Source organism: Meriones unguiculatus, assembly GCF_030254825.1.
Source record: "Meriones unguiculatus strain TT.TT164.6M chromosome 13 unlocalized genomic scaffold, Bangor_MerUng_6.1 Chr13_unordered_Scaffold_34, whole genome shotgun sequence".
Lineage (NCBI taxonomy): Eukaryota > Metazoa > Chordata > Mammalia > Rodentia > Muridae > Meriones > Meriones unguiculatus.
Window position 1 is genome coordinate 10,119,360 of NW_026843646.1, and position 23,355 is coordinate 10,142,714.

The following is a 23,355-nucleotide window of genomic DNA, read 5'->3' on the forward strand; positions in this document are numbered from 1 at the left end:
CATGCCCCTCCCCAAGTCCACTGATAGGGGAGTCTTTCTCTTTCTTTCTGATCCTAGTCTATCAGGCCTCATCAGGAGTGGTTGCATTGTCTTCCAATATGGACTGGTAAGGCTACTCCCCCCTCAGGGAGAGATGATCAAAGAGCAGACCAATCAGTTTACTTCAGAGACAGTCCCTTTTCCCATTATTATGGAACCCACTTGGACACTGAACTGTCATGGGCTACGTCTGTGCAGGGGTTCTAGTTTATCTCCATCAATGGTCCTTGGTTGGAGTATCAGTCTCAGAAAAGACCCCTGTGCCCAGATTTTTTAATTCTGTTGCTCTCCTTGTGGAGCTCCTGTCTTATCCAGGACTTACTATTTCCCACTTCTTTCATAAGATTCCCTGTACTCTGCCCTAAGGTTGGCCATAATCTCCGCATCTGCTTTGATAGTCTGTAGAGTAGAGCCTTTCAGAGGCCCTCTGTGGCAGGCTCTTGTCCTGTTCCCTGTTTTCTCTTTCTTCTAATGACCATCTTCTTCATATAGGGAAATCAAAATATGTTCTAAGCTGTCTTGTCTTTTAGCATGAACTAGAGCTGAATACATGCTACTATTAAAGAGATTTTTTTTTCTTAACCATTTAATTGTGTTTGGAGTACTTTCTCCCATGGAAATGCATATAGAAGACAGGCACAAATGACCCTAAATTCTACAAGAGCACATCTTCAGCCTTTGGAAAAATATTTCTGAGGCAAGCTATGTTAGCTCAGGTCACATTGATCCCAGTCTATTCATGCACAGAGCAATGACGTAGCTTTTCTCCTTGTTCAGAGTCATGAATTCTTAAGTTAAAGGTTGTACCACAGCAGAATTTTAAAAATTACTCATTTCAGTCATGTAATGAGCTCTCTATTTTTTTGTGCAGAGGAAAGACAGGTTTGAAAAATGAAGGTCAATGTTTTCAACAGCATAGCAGCACACTAAATTCAAAATTTTTCTTATATATTTTATAAATATTTTAGAAACTGTTGTGAAGGAAGAAATGTGGATCAAACTTTATCAATAGTTGATTTGCATCCTTTACCCTTTCTGGTAATAGCAGCCACAATGCTGTGGCTTAAGGAACTCAATTCCAGGGTATAAAAGGAGTATCTGAGCAGAGATGTCTCAAGTGTGCATGGTGTTATGCAGTTTAATAGGGCAGATTTCACATCTTTTGCTGTAATCGGTGTGGCAGGAAATGGACATTAAATTACTATTTCATTTTTGTTGTTAAGGGCAAAAGTGAGACTGGGTTTGCCTTATAGTCTCTTAGCAGTAAATCACATAAGATACAACTAGAAGCAATTGTTATTCAGTGCTAAGCTATTTTTCTGTCCTGATGTTTTTATATGTTTAGTTTTGTTATTTTTGCTTTTGTTTGTGAAGACAAAGTTTCTGTGTGTAGATCTGCCTTTCCTAATTGTTGATAAGTAGACCAGACTGGCCTTGGAATTCAAGTTTTCCCAGATTCTGGCTTCCGAGGGCAGTGATTAAATGTGTCCCAATATATATGTATTTTTTGTTGTTGTTTTAACATTGTTGGACTGAACTTGGGACTCAACTACCAGGAAGGAGACTTAGAGGCTGGATCAATGCAAACTGCAAGAGATTTATTCAAGACATTGCTTGATGGGGCTGTCTGTATCCAAGCGGGAGACTGCCCCGAGGAACAAAAGCTTTGGGTTTTTATAGGGAGAAATCTCAAGCAGGGAGTTACATGCCTTGGTGTTACAGGATTGGGTGAAAGGGTCTATAGGAAAGTTGACTTTTAAAATGATTGGTCTATTTTATCTGCCAAGTCCAGTTGGTCCTGGCCCAGCCATCTGGAGGATATCTGATCATGAGCAACCCCTGGAATGTCCTGTTACATGCTGATTTGGATGTTGCTGAGGGTGGGGGGAGCGATTAGCACATCTTGACTGTGGTCACAGGCTAGGGGCTGTCAGGAAGGGAAACTGGGGCTATCTGGGTTGGTTGCCAGGTAACGGTGCCTCCCAAGTGCAGGCCTGGTTACTCTTTTACAACAGGGCGGGTCTGGGGGGTCTGTCTCAACTTGACCGTGTCCTCATCTCTGCCTGTGTCCTTCTGCTTTCTGGAAAAGTACTGAGAGAACTTACTTTGACATGGGGCCTAAAATTCAAAATAGTGTTTATGATGTTAGTCTGACTCTTTCGACATTATTGGCTGATGGTCCTGGAATGTAGGTTTTTATACATGTCAAGCATATGCTGTTGTTCTGATCTTTATCCACAGCAATAACTGATTTTTTAAAAATGCCAAGTATTTCTCAGGATGGCATATGTTTACCACATCAATACTACCCATGCAGAGACATTCAATTCTAGGTACATGACATTCTTCCAAACTCTCTGTTTTGAAGTTTTTGAATGAATGAATATGAGTATTTTGCCTATATGCAGGTAGAATAATAAGCTGTGCAATATATACACCTTGATTCCAGGAGAAAGAGGGAAAGTGCCTACTGAGTGCTGGAAGACAGAAGGTAGGCTATGGAGGACAGGCACAAATGATCCTGAAATAGAAATCTCTGCAGATCTAGAAAAGATAGGGCTGTGAAATGGAAGCCTGGGCTTGGAATCACCAAGCCTGGTCACTTTAGTACAATCTAACCCTAAAGTAGGTGCTCACTCAAGGGAGATGTCACTCAAGACTCACTGGTGAGAAAGACTGAGGCCTTTCTCCAGTCAGAAGAAGAGGTGGGTTCTCTTGGTGCTATGCTGCCTGTTTGGCTGTGTAGCTGGGCAGTCATGAATAGTTGGTGTGTTGTGGTCTGAGCGCAGCTGCTGTGTGTGCTGTGTGTTGTTATACCCAGTTTACAAGCCCCCAATAGACCTACTGGAATCGACTCCATTGCAAAACACAGGAGGGTCTTTTTATTACAACCTCCAGCCAGGTGGCCACTCTTTATAAAGACATAGGGACAAGTGACACTCCCTCCCACTCTGGGAGAATAAGGTTTTTAAAGGAACAAAAACACAAGCAGTGTAGCACAAGCTTTGTTGTTAAAGGATTGGGTAAGAAAAAAATGCAAGTGGGGTAGTCTCTAGGGAAGCTGGCCTTTAAAATGATTGGTCATTTTAAATGACCAGTGATAGGTGCCAAGACTACAAATGGTCAGGCCTGGCTACCTGGGGGCATCTGACCTCTAGTACTGCCCTGTTATGTGCAGGTTTTCTTAGGGACTATGTGACTGCAGTCAGGTTTATCTGGGTGGTCGACTTCTGTTGGCCCTCCGCTCTGAAAGAAATGTGGTCTGGTGATTCTGTCCCAGCCCCAGTAATTAACTTTTAAGTATTTTAACCTTTCACTGTGAGGGTATTTCAGGAGAGTTCTGAAGTCACAACATGGTGAGTGTGTGGCCACTGCCCCTAACCTGGTGGAGCCAGTGGCTGAACAGCAGGAGCAGCAAGCATCTAGGGTCTTTCCTGGGCAGGGTGGGAACCTGCAGCCAGAAACAGCCAAGTGAGAGATTCCTTGTCCTACTTGTGAACTCATTGGAGGCATCTGAATATCTTCACTATATTGGGTTCGGGTGGAAGCCTAGAAAATTCACTTCAGGAAGAGAAGGTTAAAATTAAAGCTTTATTTACTGATCTCAGGGAGGCGGCAAGTTCTGTATCTGAAAGGTCCATGAGGGCATAAGCTTTGTTGTATTTTTAAAGTATTAAATCCACAAAATGAGCAATCCTTGGTGAGTGTCGGGGTCATCAAATCAAATTTTAAAATTGTGGGTTAAGCAAGGGAGTTTCTGTTGGAGGCTGTGCTGATCCAGGATACCTGGGCTCAAGGCCTTTAACTTTTTTCCAAAACATTAGGTCTTGAAGCCAAGGTCCTTAATTTGTCTCCCTAGACATTTGGTCCACAGCAAGGTGAAGTGGGTCTTCTTTCTGTAGTGATGGCTTTGTGGGTGAGATATTTTTACAATTTAGGCACTTCTGTTAAACAGCAAGTTTAACTAGATAACAGATATTTAGGAAAATGATTCAAAGGGCCAGGTGGGGGACTGCTCTTCAAACTTGGGAATGTGAAGTTGTTTTAACGTTGGTAGCAAAATTGGGGAGTCAAATGGAAGAGGTGCTTTTAAGAAAGCAGGGCTCTGGAGGCTGCCTCCTTACACATTATGGGGCTGCATGTTCACAAAGCATTTGCAGCAGAGGCTTGAAAATAGGAATGTTCTCGACAGGGTACAAACTCTGAGAGGCCTAGTTTCTTTAATAGCTTCTAAAAGTTCTGCCCTTGGCATTTGACATGTAGGTGTAAGATTCCCTTGTAGTTTGTAAAAAACATGTGTTAAATAGCATGTCATTATAAATCTGTGATATAAACAGGTAGAAGTGTTGATATAAAGGAGTTGCCATTGCTTAGTAGACAGGAAGTCACATCAAGTAGAATTTAGCTAAGGGATGTTTTAAATCATCCCATAGATAAGTAGCATGCCAACCAAACCTGTTAGAGACTAGAATGCTAGGAAACACATGTTTTCCCAGGAAGACTGTCAAAAAATTTATTTTCAACCCATAATCAAGGAGACAGTCCTGATTCATAGCAACTATTGTCCCATCTCCATATCAAAGGAGAGACATCTAACAAACTGTTTAATGGGCCATTACAGAATCACAGCCAACATTAAATCCTGGTATGCCATAAACTTGCAGTTTTCTTCTTGAGAAGAATCATAGTTCTGCTACATGTGCAAAACATTGAGTGACACCCATTTGGACCCGGAAATCACTGTTGTGTTGAGTAATAGTTACCAGTTCCAAGGCCACTGTGGTCTTGGAAAGTAATGTTCCCCTTGTGCAGCAATGTTTTTATTAGACACCTTATGTTTTATCTCATTGTGTGGGAGTTTCTGATCAATTAATAGATGTCTCCTGTTTCCTTCCCTTTCTCTCCTGGAAGTACTATACAAGATGCTAGTCTTCTAAAGAAGCTTAGTTATGAGACATACTTGGTGCAAGACCTTCCCACCATGGATACTATATTTTCTACCTTCTATTTTTTCTTTCAATCAAAACTACTGAGACCTTCCGCTGATGACCCTGGCACTGAAGAATGACCTGCTATATTAGGGGAGTGCAGTATTTAAGTGATTTTTGGAATATCTTCGTTGTTCAAATCTCCCATCTTCCTCATTGTCCAGTACTGGAATAAGTAGTCCATATTGAAATGGTTTAATACATAACCTTTGTCCTGAACCTAAAAGAGACTTGAGGATGATTGCATATATGAAATTCAAAATCTGTTCTAAGCTGTGATGGGGATGATTTAAATAATGGTCATTACAACAGATTTTATATGAAAGATGCTTATTAGATGGAGATGAAGAAAGAGAGCGAGAGAGAAGGGAGAGCAGGACATGATGGATAGAAAGAGAGAGGTGCTGCCCCGAAGTACAAAGAGGAGAGTAAGGAGGGGCAAGAGAAGCAAGAGAGACCAAGAGACATACCATGTGTCAGGTTGTTTCCTTTAAGAGGCAAGGTAACCATGCCTTCCAGGTGTGGCCAACTGGCAGGCAACATGATGACATCATAAGTTGCTGGGCAACCCAGGAACAGGTTTAGTTCCAAAATCCTAACATTCCTCCCTTTTTGTATAAATAAAAAATGAGGAACTTGGGCTGTCTCTCATGTAAGGTAAATTAAAGTATATAAATTTAGGCTCATTGGAAGCAGCTCTTGATTGTCATGCAAAGGGTTAAGAGAGAGAGAAGAAATAATAGCAACAAAATGGCCAGATTACATGGTCAAGAGGAGGAGAAGCCTCTGCCTTGGAAGATTTAGGGTCAAGGGTTGTCAGTAGAGAGTTGCTGGCCATGCAAGGCAGCACATAGGAACTGAGGAATGCTGGGAGAACCTGGAGCTGTTTGTCCTGGTTCTGAAGCACACCATTCCAGCCTTTTGTTAATAGTAAGTGAATAATCGGCATGGATTTTCTTCTGGCCGCTTCCTGCTGACACTGCGTTGCTGTAGGGAGGTCAAAAGGCTGAAATGATGGCCAATTCCAAGAACAGGCTGCTTTGATGCTGTCCAGGGTTTGCAAGAACATCCATGGCTAGGAGGGAAAGTGCAGGTCCAGCTTGATGGAAGTTTGCAAGGTCATAGTGGAACACTTGTGGAACACTTGTGGTAGCTGCTTTGGTCCTGTTGTGGATATAGGAAGCATCTGTGTTTGGCAGACTATGGAAACACACACGAAGATCAAATTAAATAGGTTATGGAGAAAATTCTTTAGGTGTACATTTAAAACTTTTTGGAAGAGCTAGCAGAGGTGGAAGGTTTGGATCGAAGAGATTTGAACATGGGAACCTCCGTTTACCTGAGGGAACCTTCCTTTACCCAATCACTGGCAGTAATTAAAAGGCTTTGCTCTGGATCTGTAATTGAGGTGAGGTTTGGTTACAGAAGTGTGTAAACTTAGAGTCCCTTAAAGTGGGCACTAGGTGTTAGAAACCTGAAATTCTCCAGAAGACATTCCAGAGGATAATCTGGAGAAATGGATGAATAGACTATACCTGTTGGGAGGGTAGGCATCAGTGACCTGTCAAGGCATACCAAGAGCAAGGTTTGATCGAATAGAGATGGTCCTACCTGATTCAATAGCTCCTCAGCTTTTGTCCAGAGATCAGGGGCACAGTTGCCCAAGAATGCACAGTCTACCTAGTCCTAGGATTTTTGTGCAAGCGTGAGGAAAAGAAACTGTGCACGTGGGGACGAGATCTCTCCAGGGGAAAGAGGAAGTCCTAAATGTAGATCAGTAGAGAGGGTCAACCATAGCCAGTGAATACTATTGATGGGGCGCTCCTTCTGTCTCAAAATAGGAAGTTACTGGACTCTGAACAGTCAAGCTTCCCCTACCCAGAGAGGCATTTTATGCTGGTAAATGAGGTGAACTCACCAATCTAGTGGCTGGCCAAGGAGGAGAACTCACCAATCCAGCCGGTGTTGCATGCGGCAGATAGCAATCTGGTAGCCAGGAAAGGAAAGTCCCAAAAACCAGGGGAAGGGGAGGAATCCCATCTTCTCAGATAGACGATAAGTACAGTACTTATCTGAGCCAAGTTGACCTGATAGGTGGATGCAGGTGGATTTCTGTAGATTACAAGAATTACTTTTAAGCTTTATGAAGGAGATACAGCTTTAGACATGTTAGTATCATAATTGTAATTTGCATTGAAATATACATTGTAGAAAAGGCATATATATATATATGTAGACATAGACATTTGTGTTAACAACATAAGCATTCTTTACAGGGAGCTCTGAAAAGGCAGAAGTCTTTTGTGTAAAAGGGACAAAACTTCATTTGATCTTAATCTTTAGTATAAGTACACATTATGGAGATTGAAAATCTTGACCTTGGAACCATGATAGTGGCTAGTATAGTGGAATGTTTTTCTTTTAGATTTAGATTAGTAAATCAGAGCTCTATTGATAAAGTTGAAAGCTCTGGACAGTCAACATAACAGTAGCATAGCAACAGGAGGAAATATTAAGGCTTTTTACCTATTTAGGATACCTTAAATCACCTTAGACCTTGCAACCTTTATAACTTGTATTTACCAACCTTAAAATATTTTTTTAGACATTTAAACATTTATAACTTACATTTATCGACCTTAAGATGTTTTCTTTTTTTATTTTTTGATTTTACATTCTTGATATCTTGCTTTTTGAGTTTTCTTTTTATTTTTTATTATTATTTTTTTATCAGTTACATTTATTTTTATTTTTTTTATCAGTTACATTTTATTAACTCTGTATCCCAGCCGTGTCTGATCCCTCATTCCCTCCCAGTCCCTCCCTCCCTCCCTCCCTCCCTCATCTCCACCGTGCCCCTTTCCAAGTCCACTTATAGGGGGCACCTCCTCCCCATTCATCTGATCCTTTTTTATCAGGTATCTTCAGGACTGGCTGCAAAGCCCTCCTCTGTGGCCTAACAGGACTGCTCCTCCCTTCGGGGGTGGGGAGACCAAAGAGCCAGTCATTGAGTTCCTGTTAGAAATAGACCTTGTTCCCCTCACTTTGGGAAACCAATTGGTTACTGAGCTACCACAGGCTACATCTGAGTGGAGGTTCTAGGTTATATCCATACATGGTCCTTGGTTGAATGTCAGTCTCAGAAAAGACCCTGTGCCCAGATATATTTGGTCCTTGTGGAGCTCCTATCCTTTCCCCATCAGACTAACTCCCCTTCTTTCTTATGAATCCCTGTACTCTGCCAAAGGTTTGGTCATGAGTCTTTGCTTTGAAAACACTGCTAGTTAGAGTCTTTCAGATGTGCTCAGTAGACTCCTGTCAGACGTTCAATGCAAATCCCTTCTGTCTTTCTGAACGAGGATTGATTATCTTACCCGATGTCTGCTCAATTGATTATCTTTTTTAGGTGTATAGATTTCATTATGTTTATCATATCTTATAGGTCTATATAAGTGAGTATATCCCATGTTTGTCTTTCTCCTTCTGGGATATTTCACTCAGAATGATCTTTTCTAGATCCCACCATTTGCCTGCAAATTTCATGATTTCCTCCTTTTTGATTGCTGAGTAGTATTCCATTGTGTAAAAATACCACAATTTCTGTACCCATTCCACCGTTGATGGACATCTGGGTTGTTTCCAGGTTCTGGCTATTACAAATAAAGCTGCTATAAACATGGTTGTGCAAGTATCCCTTTTGTGTACTTGAACGAACTTTGGGTATATACCTAGCAGTGGTATAGCTGGGTCTTGGGGAAGCACTATTCCTAATTGTCTTAGAAAGCGCCAGATAGCTTTCCAGAGTGGTTGTACCAGTTTACATTCCCACCAGCAGTGGAGGAGGGTTCCCCTTTCTCCACAACCTCTCCAGCATATGTTGTCACTTGAGTTTTTCATCTTGGCCATTCTGATGGGTGTAAGGTGATATCTCAGGGTTGTTTTGATTTGCATTTCCCTGATGGCTAATGAGGATGAGCATTTCTTTAAGTGTTTTTCTGCCATTCGATATTCCTCTGTCGAGAATTCTCTGTTTAGCTCTGTTCCCCATTTTTTAATTGGATTACTTGGTTTGCTGCTTTTCAGCTTCTTTAGTTCTTTGTATATACTGGATATTAGTTTCTGTCAGATAAAGGGTTAGTGAAGATTCTTTCCCAATCTGTAGGCAGTCGTTTTGTTTTGATGACAGTATCCTTTGCTTTACAGAAACTTTTCAGTTTCATGAGGTCCCATTTATTGATTGTTGCTCTTAGAGCCTGTGCTGTTGGTGTTCTGTTCAGGAAGTTGTCTCCTGTGCCAATGAGTTCTAGGCTGTTCCCCACTTTTTTTTTCAATTGATTTAGGGTATCTTGTTTTATGTTGAGGTCCTTGATCCACTTTGACTTTAGTTTTGTGCAGGGTGATAAATATGGATCTATTTTCATTTTTCTGCATGTAGACATCCAGTTGGTCCAGCACCATTTGTTGAAGATGCTGTCTTTTTTCCATTGAATGGATTTGGCTTCTTTGTCAAATATCGAGTATTCATAGGTGTGTGGATTTATTTCTGGGTCTTCTATGCGGTTCCATTGATCCTCCTTTTTGTTTCTATGCCAATACCATGCAGTTTTTATTACTGTTGCCCTGTAGTACAGCTTGAGATCAGGAATGGAGATACCTCCAGATGATCTGTTGTTGTACAGGATCGTTCTGGAGATTCTGGGTTTTTTGTTTCTCCATATGAAGCTGGGAATCTTTTTTTCAAGGTCTGTAAAGAATTGAGTTGGTATTTTGATGGGAATTGCATTGAATCTGTAGATTGCTTTTTGCAGTATGGCCATTTTCACAATGTTAATCCTACCAATCCATGAGCACGGGAGATATTTCCATCTTCTGATACCTTTTTCGATTTCTTTCTTGAGAGACTTGAAGTTTTTCTCAAACAGGTCTTTCACTTGCTTGGTTAGAGTCACAACAAGGAACTTTATGTTATCAGTGGCTATCGTGAAGGGGGTTGTTTCCCTAATTTCTTTCTCAGCCTTTTTGTCTTTGGTATATAGGAGGGCTTCTGATTTTTTTGAGTTGATTTTGTATCCTTCCACTTTGCTGAAGGTGTTTATCAGCTGAAGGAGTTCTCTGGTTGAATTTTTGGGGTCGCTCATGTATACTATCATATCATCTGCAAATAGTGACACTTTGACCTCTTCCTTTCCGATTTGTATCCCCTTGATCTCCTTTAGTTGTCTTATTGCTCTGGCTAGGACTTCAAGTACTATGTTGAAGAGATATGGGGACAATGGACAGCCTTCTTCTTTCTTTGCCTCCAGTTGACTGGCCATCTCTTTGAAAGACTTGTTCATTTCTTCCTTATGAGCCTCAAATAATTGGGCAAGCATGGCTTTAAAATCATTTTCCTGTGCTTCTGCTGAATTGGTGTATCCATCGATTTTGGGGTTTGCTGGTGAAGTCATGATGTCCTGATTTATATTGGAAGTGTTCTTTCGCCTACCCCTGGCCATTGGCTTACCTGAAACCTTCCCTATTTGTTTTTGGATTCTGCAGATCAGACTGGTGCTGTGTCTCTCTGGTGTCTGGAGAGTTCTTCAGGAAGCTGAGCACTCTCAGCGTGTGCTGAGGACTAGCTGTACCTGTGGGAGGAAAGTACGCAGGCGCAAACGGGGCAAATGCAAGCGTGTATGTGCGCGAGCGCGTGTGTGTCTGTGTGTGTAAGTGTGCGTGGACGTGTGTCTCGAGGGACAGAGTGATGGCTAATGTTGAACCCTTGAGTGTGTGGGAGGGGCTCTGCACTGTATATGTCGCAGGCGCTAATGATGATCGCAGCACAATTTCTGGCATTAACTGCCTTAATTCCTCAATATGGCCCACAGGGCAGGAACTTCAATATCCCTAGTGCCCCTCTGTTTCCCAAAGTGGGTATGTGGGTGGGAGGGGGGTTCAATGCCTGGCTTCTGATTTAGAAGGACCCAGGATCTGGGGAACTGCAGATTCTCAAGGGTCCACTCACTTACAGGCAGGTCTCTTGGCAAAGATCATGGTATCCTGGGCTCTCTGCTCTCTGGTTTGGCCCTGCTTCTTTGATGTGCTCCGCCAGTTCTGTGCTGCTGTCACTGCCAGGTTCTGAGGTCTTGCTGCAGCTGGAGATTTCAGGGTGGTCACTTCGGCAGGGATGGGGTAACCGGGCTCTCTGTTCTCTGGTTTGGCCCTGGTTAGTCTTAAATTATCTTTTCTTCTTTTTTCTTTTTTTTTAATTTTTCATCAATTACACTTTATTCATTCTGCATCCCCCCCATAAGCCCCTCCTTCCTTCCCTCCCAACCCCACCCTCCCTCCTCCCTCTGCTTGCATGCCACTCCCCAAGTCCACTGATAGGGGAGGTTCTCCTCTCCTTTCTGATCTTAGTCTATCAGTTCACATTAAAAGTGGCTGCATTATCCTCTACTATGGCCTGGTAAGCCTGCTCCCCTCCAGGGGGAGGTGATTAAAGAACAGGCCAATCAGATTATGTCAGAGGCAGTCCCTCTTCACATTACTATGTAACCCAATTGGACTCTGAACTGCCCTGGGCTACATCTGTGCAGGGGTTCTGGGTTATCTCTATGAATAGTCCTTGGTTGGAGTATGAGTCTCTGGGAAGTTCCCTGTGTTCAAACTTTCTTGTTCTGTTGCTCTCTTTGTGGAGACCCTGTCCTCTCCAGCTCTTACTATTTCCCATTTCTTACCTAAAATGCCATTCATTCTGCCCAACAGTTGCCCATCAGGCTCAGCATCCGCTTTGATAGTCTGTAGGGCAGAGGCTTTCAGAGGCCCTCTGTGGTAGGTTCCTAGGTTGTTTCCTGTTTTCTTCTTCTGATGTCCATCCTCTTTGACTTTCCGGATGGGCATTGGACATTTTAGTTAGGTCCTCTCTCTTGCTTAATTTCTTTTTATTTATTTATTTATTTATTTATTTATTTATTTATTTATTTATCTATTTTTTTCAATACAGTTTATTCAGGAACCTTGAACAATCATCTGACCCTGGGTAAAGCCAGCCCACTTTAAATAGCCTCTGGGTAGCCAACCTCAGCATGCCACGTGGGCAATGCAGATAAGTCCACATACATGGAAGCAAGCCAGATCCTCAGCCTTAGCCAAATGTGGAGTTGTTTGTGACAGAGAGCACTCACCATCGGGAAGGTGGAAGGCGGAAACCAGCTCCATCTTTGAGGCGCGGAATTACGCAGCTCTCTACAGTTCCCCCTTTTTGTTTTGGACGCATCAGGCAAGAGTAGAGGTCTGATGTCTGATATTAGAAATAAATTGGGACTTTGTACTCATGTTCATTTAGGTGTCACCCACCCAAAGAGCATCAGACCCATCCGATACCTTTTTCTCAGAGGCGGGACCTGGGGCATCAACCCACATGCAATCAGACATGCTCTTCTCTGGGTCCAAAGCGGCTGACCCTGAGTGCAGTGCTTAGCCTCGCATCCTGAGCGTAACATTTTGGCTTTTTATGGTAGGCAACCATGCTTGGGGAGACTGTCCTGCTTCAATGGCTGTAAAGGCCTGAATAGTCATGGCTGCATTACGCTGTTGTGAGACTCTAATCTTGCATATATACCACAGGCAAACCAAGGTGACCAACACCAGAAGGCCTGCTAACGCTCCCATGTCCGCCCATTCCTTCAGATGATTCATGGCTACAGCAATCCATGATGATAATCCTGTGGCTAGTCCTTCGTCCACTCTGGTAGAATTTACCATGACAGTGGCCACTCTCAGCTGCTCCATCGTAGTATCGAATTCTCCTGTTCAGTTACTTAAAATATAGCTAGACAATTGTTTAGACAGATTTGCAGCACAGGAAGAATTCTCATGTTATATGCTAGTGACTCAAAGTCCAGCATATTTTCATTGACAGCTAAGTTGAGCGATTCGCCATAGGGTATCAATTTGCTCCTGCATGAGGTCAATCCTTTGATTGAACACCATCAAACCTCCTTTTAGTTGAGCATTAATTCCTTTTTGTACATCTAAGGCATGAGCTACAATGGCTAAAAGGTTATTCAGGGTCTGAGCAGTCTGCCCAGTATGACTCATGGCTAATGCCGTGGTGGTAGCTCCAACAGCCGCCAATGAGATGGCAGTAACAATGGCAGCTGTAATTCCAAGATCCCTTTTCTGTCTGAAGAGAGTCATAGTGTGAGGGCATTAACGGGCGAGTAACCAGCTAGTAAATTTACTAGCATTCCAGCATTGGGCAAAAAAGCAAGTATCATTACCACAATTACTTGGCTCTATCTGGCTAATAATGAATAAAAATGGGGGATATAAACAGATAGGTGTGGGCTTATAGGAAATATTATGAGAAGCCTTAACCCCCTCGTTGGAACATCCTGCATCAGTTCTAGAACTAGCGTTGGTCGTGTCCAAGGTCTGAATAGGTTCAGGAGATCATTGCCCCCAGGGGCGAGACATGCTCCATGTAAATTGACTAACTCCATGTTTTCCTCCACTTTTGAAAGTCATTTAAGGTTCTTAAATTATCTTTTCTCCTTTTTTCTTTTTTTTTTTAAAGTTTTCATCAATTACACTTTATTCATTCTGCATTCCCCCATAAGCCCCTCCCTCCTCCCATCCCGATCCCACCCTCCCTTTCCTTTCTGCATGCATGCCACTCCCCAAGTCCACTGTTAGGGGAGGTTCTCCTCTCCTTTCTGATCTTAGTCCATCAGTTCACATCAAAAGTGGGACTGCCTCTGACATGAACTGACTGGCCTGCCCTTTAGTCACCTCCTCCTGACGGGGAGCAGCCTTACCAGGCCATAGTAGAGGACAATGCAGCCACTTTTGATATGTAATTGATGAAAAATTTAAAAAAAAAGGGAAAAAAATAATTTAAAAACCTTAAATGGCTTAGTTTCTTTAGATGCACAGGTTTTAGTGGGTTTGTCCTATGTTGTATGTTATATGAGTGAGTATATACCATGTGTGTCTTTTTGCTTCTTTGACAACTCACTCAGGATGATCCTTTCCAGATCCCACCATTTACCTGCAAATTTCATGATTTCCTTATTTTTCATTGCTGAGTAATATTCCATTGTGTAGATATACCACAGTTTCTGCATCCATTCTTCAGCTGAGGGGCATCTGGGTTGTTTCCAGTTTCTGGCTATTACAAATAAAACTGATACAAACATGGTTGAGCAAATGTCCTTTTTGTGTACTTGAGCCTCTTTTGGATATATGCCCAGGAGTGGTATGGCTGGATCTTGAGGAAGCGCTATTCCTAGTTGTCTCAGACAGCACCAGATTGATTTCCAGAGTGGTTGTACAAGTTTACATTCCCACCAGCAGTGGAGAAGGGTTCCCCTTTCTCCACAACCTCTCCAGCATGTGTTGTCACTTGAGTTTTTGATCCAGGCCTTTCTGATGGGTGTAAGGTGAAATCTCAGGGTTGTTTTGATTTGCATTTTTCTAATGGCTAATGACGTTGAGCATTTCTTTAAGTGCTTCTCTGCCATTAGATATTCCTCTACAGAGAATTCTTTGTTTAGCTCTGTTCTCCATTTTTTAAGTGGATTACTTAGTTTGTTGCTTTTCAGCTTCTTTAGTTCTTTATATATACTGGATATGAGTCCTCTTGTCAGATAAAGGGTTGGTGAAGATGCTTTCCCAATCTGTAGGCATTCGTTTTGTTTTGATGATGGTGTCCTTTGCTTTACAGAAGCTTTTCAATTTCATGAGGTCCCATTTATTGGTTGTTGCTCTTAGAGCCTGTGCTGTTGGTGTTCTGTTCAGGAAGTTTTCTCCTGTACCAATGAGTTCTAGGGTATTCCCCACTTTTTTTTCTAGCCAATTTAATGTGTCAGGTTTTATGTTGAGGTCTTTGATCCACTTGGACTTTAGTTTTGTGCAGGGTGATAAGTATGGATCTATTTTCATTTTTCTACATGTAGACATCCAGTTGGACCAGCACCATTTGTTAAAGATGCTATCTTTTTTCCATTGTATGGTTTTGGCATCTTTGTGTGATCAGGTGTCCATAAGTGTGTGGGTTTATTTCTGGGTCCTTTGTTCGGTTCCATTGATCCACCATTCTGTTTCTATGCCAGTACCGTGCAGTTTTTTTTTTTTCCACAGGGATGTGATTTTAATTTTGAAAGGAAACAGGCAGAACCCCGCACCCCACACCTTTTGCAATTATATGACCTGCAGTTTCTTATCCCATGCAGTTTCTTATTCAATGTTTCTTTTTTTTTTTTCATCAATTACACTTTATTCATTCTGCATCCCCCCATAAGCCCCTCCCTCCTCCCATCCCAATCCCACCCTCCCTCCTCCCTCTGCTTGCATGCCACTCCCCAAGTTCACTAATAGGGGAGGTTCTCCTCTCCTTTCTGATCTTAGTCTGTCAGTTCACATCAAAAGTGGCTGCATTGTCCTCTACTATGTCCTGGTAAGGCTGCTCCCCCCCAGAGGGAGGTGATCAAAGAGCAGGCCAATCAGATTATGTCAGAGGCAGTCCCTCTTCACATTACTATGTAACCCAATTGGACTCTGAACTGCCCTGGGCTACATCTGTGCAGGGGTTCTAGGTTATCTCCATGAATAGTCCTTGGTTGGAGTATGAGTCTCTGGGAAGTTCCCTATGTTCAAATTTTCTTGTTCTGTTGCTCTCCTTGTGGAGACCCTGTCCTCTCCAGCTCTTACTATTTCCCAGTTCTTACCTAAAATTCCGTTCACTCTGCCCAACAGTTGCCCATCAGGCTCAGCATCTGCTTTGATAGTCTGAAGGGCAGAGGCTTTCAGAGGCCCTCTGTGGTAGGTTCCTAGGTTGTTTCCTGTTTTCTTCTTCTTCTGATGTCCATCCTCTTTGCCTTTCTGGATGGGGTTTGGACGTTTTAGTTAGGGTCCTCTCTCTTGCTTAGTTTCTTTAGATGCACAGGTTTTAGTGGGTTTGTCCTATGTTGTATGTCTATATGAGTGAGTATATACCATGTGTGTCTTTTTGCTTCTGAGACAACTCACTCAGGATGATCCTTTCCAGATCCCACCATTTACCTGCAAATTTCATGATTTCCTTATTTTTCATTGCTGAGTAATATTGCATTGTGTAGATGTACCACAATTTCTGCATCCATTCTTCAGTTGAGGGGCATCTGGGTTGTTTCCAGCTTCTGGCTATTACAAATAAAGCTGCTACAAACATGGTTGAGCAAATGTCCTTTTTGTGTACTTGAGCCTCTTTTGGATATATGCCCAGGAGTGGTATGGCTGGATCTTGAGGAAGCGCTATTCCTAGTTGTCTGAGAAAGCGCCAGATTGATTTCCAGAGTGGTTGTACAAGTTTACATTCCCACCAGCAGTGGAGAAGGGTTCCCCTTTCTCCACAACCTCTCCAGCATGTGTTGTCACTTGAGTTTTTGATTTTGGCCATTCTCATGGGTGTAAGGTGAAATCTCAGGGTTGTTTTGATTTGCATTTCCCTAATGGCTAATGAGGTTGAGCATTTCTTTAAGTGCTTCTCTGCCATTCGGTATTCCTCTACAGAGAATTCTCTGTTTAGCTCTGTTCCCCATTTTTTAAGTGGATTACTTGGTTTGCTGCTTTTCAGCTTCTTTAGTTCTTTATATATACTGGATATGAGTCCTCTGTCAGATAAAGGGTTGGTGAAGATTCTTTCCCAATCTGTAGGTGGTCGCTTTGTTTTGATGACGGTGTCCTTTGCTTTACAGAAGCTTTTCAGTTTCATGAGGTCCCATTTATTGGTTGTTGCTCTTAGAGCCTGTGCTGTTGGTGTTCTGTTCAGGAAGTTTCCCCCTGTACCAATGAGTTCTAGGGTATTTCCCACTTTTTTTTCAAGCCGATTTAATGTGTCTGGTTTTATGTTGAGGTCTTTGATCCACTTGGACTTCAGTTTTTTGCAGGGTGACAAGTATGGATCTATTTTCATTTTTCTACATGTAGACATCCAGTTAGACCAGCACCATTTGTTGAAGATGCTATCTTTTTTCCATTGTATGGTTTTGGCGTCTTTGTCAAAGATCAGGTGTCCATAAGTGTGTGGGTTTATTTCTGGGTCCTCTGTTCGGTTCCATTGATCCACCATTCTGTTTCTATGCCAGTACCATGCATTTTTTAAAACTGTTGCTCTATAGTACAACTTAAGATCAGGGATGGAGATACCTCCGGAAGATCTTTTATTGTAGAGGATTGTTTTAGCAATTCTGGGTTTCTTGTTATTCTATATGAAGTTGAGAATTTTTCTTTCCAGGTCTGTAAAGAATTGTGTTGGTAATTTGATGGGCATTGCATTGAATCTGTAGATTGCTTTTGGTAAGGTGGCCATTCTTACTATGTTAATCTTGCCAAGCCATGAGCATGGGAGATCTTTCCATCTTCTCATATGTTCTTCTAATTCTTTCTTCAGAGATTTGAAATTTTTTTCATACAAGTCTTTGACTTCCTTGGTTAGGGTTACTCCGAGGTACCTTATTTCATTTGTGGCTATTGTGAGGGGTGTTGTTTCCCTAATTTCTTTCTCAGCCCTTTTGTCTTTTGTATACAGGAGGGCTACTGATTTTTTTGAATTAATTTTGTATCCTGCCATTTTGCTGAAGGTGTTTTTCAGCTGTCGGAGTTCCCTGGTAGAGTTTTTGGGGTCACTCACGTGTACTATCATATCATCTGCAAATAGTGATAATTTGACTTCTTCCTTTCCAATTTGTATCCCCTTGATCTCGTTCAACTGCTCTAGCAAGGACTTCCAGCATTATGTTGAAGAGATATGGAGAAAGTGGGCAGCCGTGTCTTGTCCCTGATTTCAGTGGGATTGCTTTAAGTTTCTCTCTGTTCAGTTTGATGTTGGCTATAGGCTTGCTGTATATTGCCTTTACTATGTTTAGATATGTGTCTTGTATCCCTGAGCTCTCCAATACTTTGAACATGAATGGATGTTGGATTTTGTCAAAGGCTTTTTCAGCATCTAGGGAGATTTTATGTGGTTTTTTTCTTTCAGTTTGTTAATATGGTGGATCACATTGATGGATTTCCGTATATTGAACCACCCCTGCATACCTGGGATGAAGCCTACTTGGTCATAGTGGATAATATCTTTGATGTGTTCTTGGATTCGGTTTGCAAGTATTTTATTAAGTATTTTTGCATCAATGTTCATAAGGGAGATTGGCCGGAAATTCTCTTTCTTTGTTGAGTCTTTGTGAGGTTTAGGTACCAAGGTGACTGTGGCTTCATAGAATGAATTTGGTAATATTCCTTCTGTTTCTATTTTGTGGAATAGTTTTAAGAGAATAGGTGTTAGCTCTTCTTTGAAGGTCTGGTAGAATTCTGTGCTGAAGCCATCTGGTCCTGGGCTTTTTTTGGATGGGAGACTTTTGATGACCGCTTCTATTTCTTTGGGGGATATAGGACTTTTTAGTTGATTTACCTGGTCCTGATTCAGCTTTGGTAAGTCAATTCGATCAAGAAAATTGTCCATTTCATTTAGATTTTCAAATTTTGTGGCATATAGACTTTTGAAGTAAGTCCTAATGATTGTTTGGATTTCCTCAGTGTCTGTAGTTATATCCCCCTTTTCATTTCTGATTTTGTTGATTTGGGTGGTGTCTCTCTGCCTTTTAGTTAGCTTGGCTAAGGGTTTGTCGATCTTGTTGATTTTCTCAAAGAACCAGCTCTTGGTTTCATTGATTCTTTGAATTGTTTTATTTGTTTCCAATTGATTGATTTCAGCCCTGAGTTTGATTATTTCCAGCCGTCTACTCCTTCTTGGTGTGTCTGCTTCTTCTTTTTCTAGGGTTTTTAAGTGAGCCATTAGGGTGCTTGAATGAGCTGTCTCGAATTTCTTCTTGAAGGCAGTTAGTGCTATGAACTTTCCTCTTAGCACTGCTTTCATTGTGTCCCACAAGTTCGGGTATGTTGTGTCTTCATTTTCATTGATTTCTAGAAAGACTTTAATTTCTTTCTTTATTTCTTCCCTGACCCAGCTGTCATTTAGTAACAAGTTGTTCAGTTTCCATGTGTGTGTAGGCTTTTTGTTATTTCTGTTATTGTTGAGGTCCAGCTTTATTCCATGGTGATCAGACAAGATACATGGGATTATTTCAATCTTCTTGTATCTGTTGAGGCTTGCTTTATGACCCACTATATGGTCTATTTTGGAGAAGGTTCCATGAGGTGCTGAGAAGAAGGTAAATTCTTTTGTGTTTGGGTGTAAGTTTCTGTAAATGTCTGTTAGGTCCATTTGATTCATGACCTCTGTCAGAGACATTGTTTCTTGGTTTAATTTCTGTTTTGTTGACCTGTCCTTTGTTGAGAGTGGGGTGTTGAAGTCTCCCACTATCAATGTGTGGGGATCTATATGTGCTTTAAATTTTATCAATGTTTCTTTCACAAATGTGGGTGCCCTTGTATTTGGGGCATAGATGTTCAAGATTGTGATGTCTTCTTGGTGGAATTTTCCCTTGATGAGTATGAAGTTTCCTTCCCCATCTCTTTTGATTAATTTTGGTTGAAAGTCTATTTTAACAGATATTAGAATGGCTACTCCTGCTTGCTTCTTCGGTCCGTTTGCTTGGAAAGATGTCTTCCAACCCTTTACCCTCAGGTAATGTCTATGTTTGTGTCTTAGGTGTGTTTCTTGTATGCAACAGATTGCTGGGTTTTGTTTACGTATCCATTCTGTTAATCTGTGTCTTTTTATTGGAGAGTTGAGTCCATTGATGTTGAGAGAGATTAATGACCAGTGGCTGTTAGGTCCCTTGATTTTGATGTTGGCTGTGGTCATCAGGTTGTGTGCTTGGTTGCTTTTTGTTTTACTGAAGTGAGGTTATTTATTTCCCGTGTTTTCTTGGATGTAGCTAGTTTTCCTGGGTTGTATTTTCCCTTCTATTGTCTTATGTAATGCTGGATTTGTTTGTAGGTATTGTTGAAATTTGTTTTTGTCATTGAATATCTTGTTTTCTTCATCTATGAGGACTGAGAGTTTTGCTGGGTATAGTAGCCTGGGCTGACATCTTTGTTCTCTTTGCGTCTGCATGATATCCGTCCAGGCCCTTCTGGCTTTCATAGTCTCTGTTGAAAAGTCAGGTGTGATTCTAATGGGTTTGCCATTATATGTTACTTGGCCTTTTTCCCTTGCAGCTTTTAGTATTTTTTCTTTGTTCTGCATACTTACTGTTTTAATTATTATGTGGTAGGAGGATTTTCTTTTCTGGTCAAATTTGTTGGGTGTTCTGTAGGCCTCGTGTATTCTAATTGGCCTCTCCTTTAGCTTGGGGAAGTTTTCTTCAATGATTTTGTTGAAAATATTTTCTGGGCCTTGGAGAAGGGAGTCTTCTTTTTCCTCTATACCTATTATTCTTAGGTTTTGTTTTTTCATATTGTCTTGCATTTCTTGGATGGTCTGTGTCAGGAATTTTTCGGATTTAACATTTTCTTTGACAGATACATCGATTTCTTCCATTGTATCTTCTACACCTGAGATTCTTTCTTCCATCTCTTTTAGTCTGTTGGTTATGCTTGCCTCTGTAGTTCCTGTTTTCTTCCCTAGATTCTTCCTTTCCATTATTTCTTCCATTTGTGTTTTCTTTAATTTTTCCAATTCTATCTTCAGGTCTTGAGTTGTTTTGTTTACTTCCTTCACCTGTCTGATTGTACTTTCCTGTTTTTCTTTTAGTTCCTTCAACTCTGTTTCTATCATTTCATTCAGTGTTTTAAGCATTTCCTTTCTAAAGGCCATAAACTGTTTGGCTGCATCTTCCTCTATTTCTTTACGGATGGCAAAATTCAGTTTGAGTTTATCTTCCTCTATGTCTTTACGAATCTTATTTGTTTCCTCTGTTATCATCTTCATGAGCATACTTGTTAGGTCATCTTCTTGGATTTCAGTTATGGTGGGGTGTCCAGGGCTACTTGCCCCTGGGTAACTGGGTTCTGGAGATGCCATATTGCTCTGTCTTTTGTTGCTTGAGCTTTTACGCTTGGCCTCTACCCATTGTGTTATCTTAGGTGTTTGGGGTTATTTTCTAGTGGTTCCTCGGGATCCTGTGGTGGAGAGAATCCCCTTTGCAGAAAGCTGGTTTTTCCTGAAGGATGTCTTCTCAGCTTTTTGGGTATAGTCCCTGGATTGCTGGTGTTTTTTCAGGAGTTGTTCATCTCAGGGATATAGACCTCTGTGGTAACTGTGGTCTTTGTTAGTCGAGAGGGTTCTCCTCTCACCCAGGGAAGTCCTGAGGGCAGCTGCCCTGTTTCTGGGTTTCTTGTTGTAAATTTAATGATCAGCTGCTGTGACCCAGTTGGACATCAGGCGCGCCTCAACTGTTTGTGCCTGTGTCTGGAGCACAGCTGAGTGCTGGCGCCTTGGCTCCACTAGACTGCTAGACTTTTTCTAGGGAAGGATTGGGTGATTTAGGTCAGTACAGTTTCCTTCCTTCCCCGTGGATTCTCTGGAGACAAGGACTCCCAGTGTCTTTTTTTGCCCTGGTGCACACTGCTCAGTGTCCGCCAGCTGGCTGGCCGCAGAAACTGCCTGTGCCTGGAGCACAGCTGTGTGATGGCGGCTCAGTCTCTGCCAGCTGTCTGGTGCGCAGAAACTGCCTGTGTCTGCCTTTGCGGCTTTTGGGAGCCTGAGTGCCTCCCTAAGCTGGGTAATTTTCCGGGGACCTTTTCAGGTTGGGGGTGAGCTGAGTGCTCTGAGATCACACCCGCCGTTTCTATCTCCGGCGGCGAATCAGGCGCGCAGGCAGGCAGGGCTCTGTGCCGGAACCTGGGTCCCCGGCTCTGGCTCCGGGCTAGCTCCTGGGGTGCCCGTGGAGCCTGCCCGAGTCTTTTCCAGGGGATGTCTGGGTGACCTAAGGCCAGTCCCAATCGTTTCCTGTACCCTGGGGTTATCTCTCAACTGAAAATTCCAGTCTCTGATAGTGTGGTGCGCACGGTTCAGTCTGGGACCGTGACCAGAGACACTGGCTTGTGGCTCTGGGCTGGGGCTGGGGCTGGCGGCCGGCAGCCAAGCGTCTGGCGGAACCGGGATCTCTTCCGCGGTTTAGCCGGGTGAGTTAAAAGCTGATTGAATCCCCCACCGTGGGGTATCCTCTCAACTGGGAAACACAATGACTGTGTTTTATCGCCGAGAGTTCTGATTGCTGGTCACTGTGCTGATCCTGCTGTGCTGCTGCTCAGAATGAGAGTTCTCCCGGCGCCGATATCTTGCCCCTCCTCCAGGATGGCATATCTTTACGGCAATAATATTGGCTGAGTCTTTGAAGTCATTGCATTCCAGGTGTATGACAGTCTTCCTACAGTTTTGTTTGTTTTGAAGTTTTTGAATGAACATGAGTATTTTGCCTGTATGCATGTGTGCCTCACAGGAGTCAGAAGATGGTCTCAGATACCCACAACTTGGATTAATGGATAGTTGTGAGCCTCCATGTAAATACTGGTAATATATCTAAATTATTCACAAGACCAGCAGGAGCTCTTCACTGCTAAGCCATTTTTCCTGCCCTGTGTTGTTTATTTATCATCAAAATTTTCAGTGCTAACATTTTATTTTTCAATTTATTACTTTTTAAGCATGCATTCCCTTTTAGTAAGATCTTATTAATTGTATAGTTTAAACTGGGGCCCTTCAGGGTTTTGGAAGATGAAATATTATTCTTTGTAAGAACATCTGTGAACATCACTGTATTCTTTCTATTTTTTTTTTTTTTGGTTTGTTTCTTTGATTGGTTTTTCCAGAGGAGACAGGGTCTTAATATGTACCTCTGGCTGTCCTAGAACACATTGCCTGAGACAATACACCTAGCTTGTCTGTTAGTTTTAGTAGTTAGTAATTGTTCTTACAATTTGTCTGATGTGTGCTCAGTACATTTCTCTCTGTCTATCTCCCACCACCTCCACCACCCCTCTCTGTTAATTGCCATTTCTCTTATCAGGCTATATCCTATTTCAAAGGAATAGAAATGAGAGACGTAAACCTCATTATTCAGTTGCCTTCTAAAATGACTTAGTGATCACATCAGAACTTCTGTGTCAACAATTATACATGACTATATTCTCAATGGAGTATTTATTACCAGGGTTGTCATTTTCATGCTTTCTTTTCCACACATTTATGGGATATTTCAGGATGTAGTGACTTATGATGATGTGCATGTGAACTTCACTCGGGAAGAGTGGGCTATGCTGAATCCTTCCCAGAAAAGTCTCTACAAAGATGTGATGTTGGAGACCTACAGGAACCTGTTTGCTATAGGTAAGACTGAACTTACTTTCAGTTTTTAAAATAAGGGCACAACTGTTGTTGCTGCCATTGCTGCTGCTGTCATTA

The 23,355-nt window shown here is 42.0% G+C and overlaps 1 protein-coding gene across 22 annotated transcripts in view; it reads left to right on the forward strand.

The window, feature by feature from the left end:
- LOC110543313 (zinc finger protein 431-like) overlaps positions 1-23,355 on the forward strand; it is a 138,776-nt gene that overhangs the window by 56,611 nt on the left and 58,810 nt on the right. For 17 of the 22 annotated variants that reach the window (XM_060376171.1, XM_060376175.1, XM_060376179.1 and 14 more), the window contains one exon: positions 23,154-23,280. The exons of the other annotated variants lie outside the window; for them this stretch is intronic. In XM_060376171.1, the coding sequence (XP_060232154.1) occupies positions 23,154-23,280 (127 nt within the window). The remainder of the gene's footprint in view (positions 1-23,153; positions 23,281-23,355) is intronic. 22 annotated transcript variants of the gene reach the window in all.